The sequence below is a fragment of the Mustela lutreola genome, chromosome 12 (assembly GCF_030435805.1).
Source record: "Mustela lutreola isolate mMusLut2 chromosome 12, mMusLut2.pri, whole genome shotgun sequence".
In the NCBI taxonomy this organism is placed as follows: Eukaryota; Metazoa; Chordata; class Mammalia; order Carnivora; family Mustelidae; genus Mustela; species Mustela lutreola.
This window is the reverse complement of record NC_081301.1, coordinates 5,671,227-5,682,264: the sequence shown is the minus strand read 5'-3', so window position 1 is coordinate 5,682,264 and position 11,038 is coordinate 5,671,227. Positions and strand designations below refer to the sequence as shown.

The following is an 11,038-nucleotide window of genomic DNA, read 5'->3' as shown; positions in this document are numbered from 1 at the left end:
ACAGAGCCTCAGTTTCCTTACCAGCAAAATGGGAATAAGAGCCGTGCCTCTTCTTAGGGCGGCCGCGAGGAGCCTCTGAGACCATGCATGAGATGTGCAGCTCAGGGCCCGCAGTGAGCCGTCTCTTCCGGGTTCTCCTGGGTTTCCTTGAGAGATGCTCCAAGACAGGGATTCTGGTCCAAATCACTGTTAGCCCGAGGGACCCACTCAAGTCCTTTTTTGTGAGCTCTGTTGGGTCTCCTGGCATCTGGTGTGGGCTGCTCTGGGAGTGGTTTAAACGCCCTTGCAGGAGTAACCCCAGAGAAACGCAGTGGACTCTCAGCCCTTGGGGATTGACTGCCATTTATGGGAACTCATTGCAATGATAATGATAAGTATGGCGTTAGGGGCCCCGGGTCACGTGCCCAAGGTCACCTTGCCAGGAAGTGCCCGGGTCTCTCTGATACCTGACTCCTCCTACCAAGTGAGCCACACTGCCTCCCTCCTGACCTAACTTTGGAAGCTCTCTCAGGGCCAGTCCTGGGATGGACTTGGGGAGCAGGGCTCCAGGGTCCAGACCTGAGGTCCCTATCCTAGGAGGCTGGTTGTCCCTCACCTTCAGCCCCCTCTCTCTGCTCGCAGAATGCCGACGGGAAGCTGACCCTGCAGGAGTTTCAGGAAGGATCGAAGGCGGACCCTTCCATCGTGCAGGCACTGTCCCTCTATGATGGGCTGGTATAGTCCGGGGCCCAGAGCCGGGGTGAGTGGAGGGGGAACTGGGGCTTGGAGTTAGGGGCGAAGGTGGGTGGGAAGCCAGCCACAGGACACTTGGGATTCACTGGGTCTCCTGGGGGTCCTTGGGGCCTGTCCAGTTGGAGCTGAGCTGGTAGGAGATGGCCTGGAGCTGGAGTTCCAATCAGCTACAGCCCCTCTGTCTTTGTCATTTTTATATGCCCCAATTCGGCCCGAGAGTTTGCTTAAGTAGAAATGTCCCTGGATCGGAAGCGCTTTGAAAAGCACAGTTGTTGGGAGGCGGCAGGGTGGGGAGTGAGGGCCGTGTGCACCCTCCGTGTGTGGCCCGTGGAAGCCCTGAGTGAGCCCCGGGTCTCTTGCTCTGTAGCTCAGATATGGTTTCTGTTTCATCCAGTCAAGTTTGCTGGACGTGCTGAGTTGTAGCGGCCGGAGAGGCCTCTGTGGCCACAAGAGGACTGTCTCCCTTTGTCTTCTTGATTCTCCCCTACCTCTTTTGTCTGCTTTCTCTCTGTTCTGTCCTCCGTGCTGTGGGCGAGGAATGGGGGCGTTGACTACCCCCACAAGGTCATTCTTGAATGGGCCTTCTGCTGGGTGGACAAGGTGTTCCCTCAGTGTGCATCTGAGGAGGATTGTGGGACATAGGTTATGTGTGCATTGGCTCCACTAGAGGCCACTCGAGTGTTCCCGTGTGGCCCCCCGTTTTGGACCCTGCTAGCACTGTCTCAGAGTTCCAGTTCCTCCGCAGCCCAGCCAATGCTGGATATTCCCTGTCTTTGACATTTCACACATTTTGGGGTGTGTGTCATGATGGCTTGTAATTTTAGCTTGCCTTTCTCTGGTGAGCATGGACGTCGGGGACCAAACCCTTTTAGGAAGTACCATCTTAGTTATCTGTTGCTGAATGCTAGGTTACCTCAAAATAGGCACTGAAAAGATTGGACATTAGGAATTTGGGCACAGCTTAGCTGGGGGCCTTTGGCTTGAGGTCGGTCATGAGGACATAGTCGAGCTGTCAGCCAGGTGACCAGCCATCCCCGTTTCCCCGGGACTGTCCCAGGTTTAGCACCAAGAGACTCAACTTCTGGGAAACTCCTCAGCCTCAAGTAACCTAGATCAGCCTCAGCTGCTGGCCAGGGCTGCGGTGTCATCTGAAGTCTTGGTGGGGGACACCCACTTCCAAGCTCACTCATTTGGATCGGCAGCCTTGGTCACTGTGGGGACTTCTGCATGGGGCTGCTGGCTTCCAACAGGGTGAGCTTCCCAGGAGGGAAGGAGAGTGAGAACCCGAATTGCAGGCATCCATCTTTTCATAATCTGATCTTGGAAGTGACCCCTCATTGGTTTTTTTTTCAGGAGTGCCTGGGATACATTAAGCTATGTGCATTTCTATATAGATTTTTAGGATCAATGTATCCATCTCTATACACACATATGCACACAGATTGGGATTGAGTTGAATCAACAGTTCAGTTTGGGGGAGAATTGGCATCTTTGTTGTGTGGAGTGTTCCAATCCATGAACATGGTATATCCATTCATTTAGGTCTTAAATATTTTTCCTCTAGGACATTTTATTGATTTCAGCTAGAAGGTCTTTCACATCTTATGATAGATTTATCACTAGATAGTCAATGTTTTTTTTTAAATTGTATTTCCCGTTTATTTCTGGTTTCTAGAAATTCATTTGGTTTTTGTTTATTAATGATAGATCTAATGGTCCTGCTAACATCACTTATCAAATCTAAGAACCTACCTTCAATTCTTTGGGACTGTCTATGCCTTATTTCTTCCTCTCTTGTCCTTCTGCCATCTTTTTCTTTGTCCTGCTTCCTTGCACTGGCTGGGCCTTCCAGTGCAGTGTCACCTAGGAGTAGGGATGGTGAGCATTCTTGTCTTACTCCTGGTCTTGCAGGATAGCTTTCAATAATTCACTATTAGTTAGATTAGTTAAGTTACAGTTAGTCCAATAACTATCATTAGAATGTCTGGTATAGGTCTTCTGTTGATAGGTTTTATCAGATTTAGAAAGTTTCCTTTTCTAGTTCACCAGGAGTTGTTTTTATTTATGTTCATTTGTTTTAAGCAATTACTACACCCCGCGTGGGGCTTGAACTCACAACCCTGAGATCAAGAGTCCCATGCTCTTCCAACTGAGCCAGCCAGGGACGACTCCTAGGAGTTTTCTTTTTTCTTTTTTTTTTTTTTTAAATAACCATGGAGAGTGTTGAGTTTTATAGAAGAAAATTTCTGCAACTATCAAAATGTTCATATGCCTCTTCTCCCTTTTTGGGTGTTAACCTAATGAATAGCACTGATTGGTTTCTGAATGCTGAGCCTCCCTTGCATTCTTAGAATAAACTCCACTTCCACTGTGATGTGTTAGCCTTTTTACGTATCATCAGATTTGATTTGCTGATGCTTTATTTCAGGGGCTTCTGCTGTTCTGAGGCTTCTATGAGGCAGCTGCTGCTGTTGATGAATTTACACAAGAAATCCTTTTCCATTGAAGAGACCTTAGACAACATGTTGAAATAGAACACAAAAAGTTTATTTTTAAAAACCTTCATGTATAACCCAGATATAACCACTGTGAGCATTTTGGGTCTAGAGTGATTCAAAAGGAATGGAACACTCACAAAAACTTAATACTCAGTAACTGGGTCACTTGGGGATATGTAATCAAACCAATTTCTAAAGGAATCATCCTAGTTGTTTCTCTGATCTTAGAAGCACTCGGTATGTGGCTCTGAGCCCCACGGTGTGTATGATCCATTGTCTCATTTCCCAGAAGCTTCTTTTGTGTATTACCACCAATGGCCTCCTTGGCAGCTGTCCTGTGACATGCTGCTTTGTCTCCCGCAGGCCATGGAAAAAGTGGTACAAACATAGGTTCTTGATATATCCACCCCCCAGAAAAACTCACACAGTGTCACTAATTTCTTTATGGTGCACGATTGTTTTTCAATCACCCTAATTGTTTCTGCCTTACGTTTTTTTATGAACACATATGTGTTTGTATTCCTCAGCCACAATGAATTCATAACCATATGTTGTTGGCTGTTTTTTTTCTTTTTTTTATGAACAACTTATAGGAAACATTTATGTTTTCTTTTGGAGACTCAACACTTAGAAAATATATATATATTTTTTTTAAGAGAGAGAGAGAGCACACAGGAGTTGGGGGAAGGAGCAGAGGGAAAGGGAGAGAGAGAGAATCTCAGGCAGGCTCCAGCCCAGTGTGGACCCTGATGCAGGGCTCGATCTCATGACCCTGCTGTGATCATGACCTGAGCCAAAGTCAGAAGTCAGATGCTTAACCAACTGAGCCACCCAGGTGCTCCAAGAAAAGAAATCTGTAGTGCCTTTTACCCAACTTGGCACAAAGTTCATGTCACGCTGTGTCTGCATGGGCTTTCCTTAACACCATGTATGGAGACATCCATCTGAGTGTCAACAGCAACATGGTGGACAAGGAGATGTGACTTTATTTCCATGACAAGCTTTTCAGACAGCCTTTCTATAGCTCGTCCCCAAAATAGCCCTCTTCCTTTTCTCAGGCTTGTCCTAGAACCTACTGTGTCGTAATTATATCCAACATGTGTTCCATCATTTTGGTAATGGATTTGCCTTCTCAGATTCCTAATGTATCCTAATTGTTAGATAAGTTACTGTTACATAATTCTCGGAGACACCCCAAAACGGTGATTCTGTTTTCTATATCCGTAAAAAGGTGGTTTGAGACAATTGTTTTTAATAGTTGCATAGTATTCTGTTGTATAGCTGGGCCATAATTTATAGAGTCCTGTGCTGCGGGACACTTGAAATCTTGAAGTGGATTTTTTAAAAAACTTTATATTCCCAAGCAGTGGTGGAGCGAATGGTGTAATCTCATTCCTGACCACCCTCCTTCAGAATCACCTATTTGCCACCAGTCTTGTACGGTCTATACCCTCCCTATGCATTTTGCAGTTACTCTGAAGCAAATTCAAGACATTCTGTCATTTCATACGTAAGTATTTCAAAATGTATTCCTGAAAGATATCGATCCTTTCCAAAATCCATAATAGTAGAAAAATCAGTACTAATGCCTTACTACCCCCGCACCCCGGCCTGTAGCTGGCATTCCCATTTCCTGTTACCTCACGGGTTTTGTTTCTTGGAATCAGAATCTGAGTAAATGCCATCCGTAGCAATTGGTCGATAGGTCTCTCAAATTTATTTTAGTCTGTGTTTCCCCTTCATTCTTTGGCTTGCTGAACATGTTGAGAAACATTTTCTGTAGAGTTGTCCGTCTGGGGTTTACGGATGGTGCCCCCATGGTGGTTCTCACATGTTCTTCGGTTCCCTGTACTTCCTGGATCTACAGGCTTGTCTGGCCCTCAGTCTGGTTGTTGTTTGTTGAGAACACCTCCCAAGTGGGGCTGTGTATGTCCAACAGGTAGCTCGTGAGGTCTGGTGACACCAGCAGGCACTGGTGAGGACCACTTCATTCATTCATTCTGTAGCTGACGTCCTAAAGCAGCCTGTCCGTTGTCGGTGGCTTCGTTGCTTCTATGCAGGAAACCTTCCCCTCATCAACTATCTGGTTACTCCAAAGCCTACTTTTTAACTGGAAAGGCAGGATAGATACTCGATTCTTCCTCCTTTTCAGTGTTCAAAAGGAGTCGGTTTCCCAACGTCATTTTGAGGTGACCGGTGACTTTTTTTTTTTTTTAATATACAATCATGAATTCATGGATTTAAATGCATTTCATGAGTCTCACCACGTTTGCAGTTTTAACACAACACTGCAGATCACAAGGGTTCGCAGATTGCCACAGAAGGCAAAGCTTGTGATTGGACACTCAGCCAAGTGCCCCAGGGTTGGCACGGGAAGGGAAGGTTGAGAGGACGCAGGCTTTTCCCTGAGTGACTCCTTCCTCTACCACGGTGGCCCCTGATTCTGGTCCCATGGGGCCTTGCTGTTCCCCCACGGCCCCGCCCCCTAGCTTCCGACTGACCCAGATGATGCTTTCAGGTCATGTCACACAGATCTGGGAAGTGGCCCCTTTTGGATCAGACACCTACGCCCGTGCAGTCAAGAGAGCAGAGACGTGCGATTTAAGTGGAGCAGGTGACAGAAAGGATCTGTGGATGGCGGAGACGCTGACAGACAGGATGGCCCTCCGTGCCTTTTTTCAAAAATAGATCAAGGCAAAATTCACCTAACTTAAAATGAACCATTTAACCATTTTAAAATATTAATTTATTTTAAGGAGGCTCCACACCAAATGTGAGGCTTGAACGCAGAACCCTGAGATCAGGAGTCATATACTCTAGTGATGGAGCCAGCAGGACGCCCCATCTCAGAGGGGAAGTGTGGGTTCCAATGAACCATTTTCAAATGAACCATTCAGTGGCATTTCGTACATTCACAATGACATGCAACCATCCCCTCTGTCTAGTTTCAAAACACCTGTATCCCTCCAAAATCAGATGCCATATCCACTGAGAGGATCCCTAGGAGTAGAAATGCTGGCTCCTGGGCTAACTCTGTGTTTAACTTTTTGAAGAACCCTCAGACTGGTTTCCATGCAACCATCTTGCCTCCTCAGCAGCAAGGGTGAGGGTCCCCGTTTCTCCACATGCTCTCCAACACTTGCTACTTCCCCGTGTTCAGGGAGAGCCATCCTAGTGGGTGTGAAGTGGGGTCTTAGGGCGTTCTTTGCCCTTCCCTGCTCACTCAGCCCACTGAGCTTCTAGGCCTCGCCATGCGTTGGTTCTCAACAGTTGTCCGTCACGTGATGCTCAGGCTGTGTCCTGGGTGTCCGGCCAGCTCCCCACTAGTGGACGCTGAGTTTGGTCCCTTCCTTTTTATTCTCCTGTTATAGGTAAAATTAAAAAAAAAAATATTTTTAAAAATTTTTATTTTTAAAAATTTTATTTAATTGACAGAGAGAGAGGGAGAGAGAAAGCACAGGTAGGGCCAGCAGCAGACGGAGGGAGAGGGAGAAAGAAGCAGACCCCTGCTGAGCAGGGAGCCCGACTCGGGACTCTATCCCAGGACCCCAGAATCATTACCTGAGCCAAAGGCAGGTGCTTAACCAACAGAGCCACCCAGGCGCCCCCACCTGATCTATTTCTGAAGGATAAATACCGAATGGTGGATCAGAGGGTGCGCCCCTTAAATTTCAGGACTTCTGACAGAATGCCACCCCACCCCCTTGCTGACTCTGCTCCCAGCCCTGTGGGGGTGCGTCCCTGGCAGCCAGCTCTGGGCCTGTCTCACCTTCTCGTGTCTTCCAGATGCCTGGGAATCACTCACCTCCTCCGAGCCGTGAGGCCCCCTCCGCCCCAACACCGCCCTCCTGTGTCCACCCAGCCTTTCTCCGCATCCACAGCCGGCCGGGCTGCCCTGGAACCGCGAGGCCCGGCTCGCCTCCCCCCTGCCCTGCACCCACCGCCGCCTGAAGCCACCGGCTCCAATCGCCGACCACCTCTGCTTGTCCAGAAACCAACACGGAACGGAAAAGGCTCGAGCCTTCTGCAAAACCAAGGACTCGGCTGCTTCGCGGGCAGCCTCTGGGTCCCTCCCGCTCTCCTGTGCGTGTGCTTTTGTTTTTTATTTCAAACAGACCTTGAAAAAGAAACAAAAAACAAAAAACAAAACTACCTTCTGTCCTAGAAGGTGCAGACTGACAGATGGGGAGAAGGCTACCTTTGCGTTGACCTCAGAGAACACTGCCTCCCGCCTCGGCCGTCCTTCGGCAGCCGGAGAGGCCACGGGGAGTCAGGGCCACGGCCACGGTGCGCTCGGGGTGGCGGGGGGTGGGGAGGGGCGCCGGATCCCGCCGTGCGCTCGGGGCGGCGGGGGGAGGGGCCGCCGGATCCCGCTCTTTGCCGTTCCATCCTCGAGCAGTGGAAACCCCCTGCGTGGCTAGGATGATTCATGATGAGAATGGTTTTTTTGTGTGATAACAGTATTGTGCTTTTTGTGGGGAAAGTGAGTTTTTTTTATACATATAGAATTGATATCTTTTATTTATTGGTTGTTAACTGTTGCTGCTGCCTCGCGTGTCCAAAGCTCCCAGGGATGCGGGGGCTACCGTTGACATGTGCACGCCCTTGCCCCCCTGCCCACCTGTGCTTGGGAGGATGGTGGCCGGCAGCGGCCAAGAAGCCAAAAAACTTTCTCTCTCTTTCTCTCTCTCTCTCTCTCTCTCTCTTTTTTTTTTTTTCCAGATACTGTGCTTGATGTGTGGAGAGGGGGAAGGGTAGGTCTCTTAAATGGCTGATGCACTGTCCCCCCCACCCCCAGCCCGAATGCTTCCTCTTGAGCCCCTTTTCTCGGCTTCCTGTCCGCGCTCCCCATCCTGTGTCCTCCTCTGAGTCCACAGCATCTTTTCCGAGGACGAACAGGGGACATCTTTTGGTTTCGCGACTCTGGCTTTGGTGTTTGCCGCAGCATGGGGCCTCGGAGCCAGCGGAGGAGGACTGGGTCCCTTCGGGAAGGGGAGGGGGGCGCTCTCGGCAAGCGCCTGAGCAGAAGGAAGGGCTCCTTCGCCCTCCGCGGTGGATATTTTGAAAACCGTCACTTAGTTCTCTCCCACTTGCTTTTCTGCCTGCCTGCCTTGTCCAGGGGACCACAGAGCATCCTGCCTGCTACCCTCTCAGCTCAGATGCTGGGAGGGAGGGCAGGAGAGAAAGGCCGCAGGCAGTCCCCTTCAGTAGTGACCGCTCCTAGAGCCTGTGGCCCCCATGTGCTCATAGGAAGCTTCTAACCCCACCAGTCACTGAGACAGGATAGCCCGAGAGCTGCCATCAGAAAAGCCAGATGACTTCAGGCCAGAGGCTGGAAGCCTGCGGCCGGCCCTGCTGTGTGACTGTGGGCAGCCCCAGCCTCTCTGGGCCCCGGCTACCTGAGCTGCAAAGCCAGGAGGGCTTGGGCTGCTTGATCTGGAAGGTCCTCCTCCATGCCGACGCTGTCTAACTGTAAACCTGCGCTTTTTACGGTTTATGATTCTGCGGTCGTGGCTAAGTTTGCCAGAGTCCAGCAGACACGGGAACGGCCCGAGTCACTCTTTGGTCTCTTGGCACAAGTCTCTGCGGATATGGCAGTTGTGGTGTGTGGGGTCAGACGACCTACCTGGCTCTTTTTGCAGTTCTTCCTGGTCCCTCCTGGACTCTTTGGCCGAGAACCTCATCGAAGGAAGGCTTCTGGAATGGGAAGCAGCCTCCCTCAGTCCAGATCTGACTCTAGAATTCCTGCTTCTTTGCAAAGTCAGCAGCCTGTCCTCTCCCTGCTTACCCCAGCCCCAGGAGAGGAAAAGCTGGCCCTTGGTTCTCACTTTGAATTGTCCTTGGTCTTCACTTTGCACTTTCCCAGGAGGCCAGAGCGTCTGCTAATTAACCCAGAGCATGGCTCTGCCAGCGCGGGGCTTGCATGTCCGTTCCCGCGGGCCGGACCGCTCAGCTAGTCCCAGACTCCCTTTTTGCTCAGCAGAGCCCGTGGCTGTCCTCCACCTCCACTGGAAGCCCCCAGATTCCACGGGTACCAGGACCGCTTTCATTTTCACAGGCGACTTTGTAGGCGGGGTCCCTCCAGGCCCCCATGGTCACCTTCCTGCTCAGGCCACTGGCTCAGAAGCCCCGGGACTCCCCACCTGATCCCAGCTCTGATCTAGGAACCTAGGGCAGGAGATTGACTTGCTGGCTTGGGGCTGGAGTTGGGGAGAGGGGGGCCCTTCCCCATGTCACATTTCTTCTCTGGCTCCTGCCTGAGCCTCGATTTGCCTCTCTGGCCCAGTGGGGAGGAGCTGTCGAGTAGCCTGTGCTAGAGGCATCATCTCGGTAAGGGACTTGTAGCTCAGAATTACCCAGGGTTACCCATGTGGAGCCCCCCCAGCCCCCACCCCACCCCCCCAGACATCCATAGAGCATCTGCCTATGAGGCCTTCTTCTCACCTTCTTGCCCTCTGTCCTGGTTTGGAGCCATGGGTGTGGCTTTTGGCCTTAACAGGTGTTCTGTGGACCCATGGCTCAGGCGCACCTTGGGTCCATGCCCTGGGACAGCCCGGAGCCCCTGGAAGGGCCAGCCTTCTTCCTGGTGGGGTGCTGGACACTGGCCATTTGTGCCCTACGTTGCCGGGCAGGGACAGTTCTGTCCCCTTCTCTCACCACGCCTCTAGATCTGGAATCCTGAGCAGCTGTGGGCCTCTGTCCCCAGCAGCGATTTCCACCCGAGGCCCAGGGCGGTCACATGCTGCTCTCTGGGGGTTCCAGACCCACTGGTGGCCAGGCTCTCCGTCCCTCTGCTGACCCTAGCAGCGGCCCTGGCCTCTTCCTCACAGCGTCCCCTCCCCACTCTGTGTTGATGGCACCGAGGCGAATGCCAGAGTTCCTGGTAATGTAACCAGGCAACATTCTGAGTAACGTCTAGGAACACGTGTGTGTCTTCGTTCCCCTGAAATGCTTTTCTGTTTGACAGCCAGCTTCCTAGACGACAGGCACACCTGGGCTTTCGGGAACCTGTCTTTCCTCTAAGGGTAAGAAGGTTGGGGGTGCCCTGGCCCCCCGGGAGAGGCAGCCTCTCCCTGGAGAAAAGCCCCCTGCAAGCCCTGCGCAAAGCTACCCTGTTCCCAGCGCAGCCCTGCCGCCTAGTCAGGGGAATCCAAGGGGACGCAGGCGCGCCCCCTGGTGGCGGGGAGCTGCAAAGGCATGTGAGCCCCCTCCCCACCCCCACCCCGCCCCCAACTGGCCAAACAGGAGCTTGGAGGGGGCCAGCTGCGCGGGAGCAGAGGAGGGGGCTTCGATCTCACCTGGGCTCTGGGCTTCAGCCGAGTATTATCGGCAGCGTGTCTCCCAGATGCCCCCTCTTCTAAGTCTCCCTCCCGGGGATAGCAAGTTAATTAGCATAAGGGCACCGTGATGGGAAGCCTGGCCCTCTACCCATTTTTTTAATATCTGCGGAATAAACCCAATGGTTGATTTTTGAATGAATAAAAGGCTTTTGTTGAATAAACAGCTGGTCCCATCTTCTGTCTTGGCATCTAGGCTCAGGCTCTGTCTACTGCCCGGAACTGGGACAAACACAGAATACCCTCCAGCCCTCCCTCCCCTCCCCTTGTCCCGCCCGAAGCGTGTACATTTCCGTTTTACCCACGTCTTTGCAGGGGTCTTTGCAGGGGTCCTGGGCTCCACGGAGGGCCATACGCTCCCGGTCTGACTCAGAGACCAGCTTTCTCTGAGACTCGGGGCAAGTGGCTCCTTGTTCAGTTCCTCTGTCCCTTGGATGGGAGCAGGGGTCTGCTCAGCTCCCCCCTCCCCCC

The 11,038-nt window shown here is 51.6% G+C and overlaps 1 protein-coding gene across 1 annotated transcript in view; it reads left to right on the top strand.

Annotated features, from left to right (window-relative positions):
- Positions 1-10,731, top strand: part of NCS1 (neuronal calcium sensor 1) — a 50,318-nt gene extending 39,587 nt beyond the window's left edge. The window contains exons 7-8 of the mRNA XM_059141358.1: positions 622-739; positions 7,017-10,731. Of these exons, the coding sequence (XP_058997341.1) occupies positions 622-720 (99 nt within the window). The 3' untranslated portion in view covers positions 721-739; positions 7,017-10,731. The remainder of the gene's footprint in view (positions 1-621; positions 740-7,016) is intronic.
- Positions 10,732-11,038: the final 307 nt, after the last annotated feature.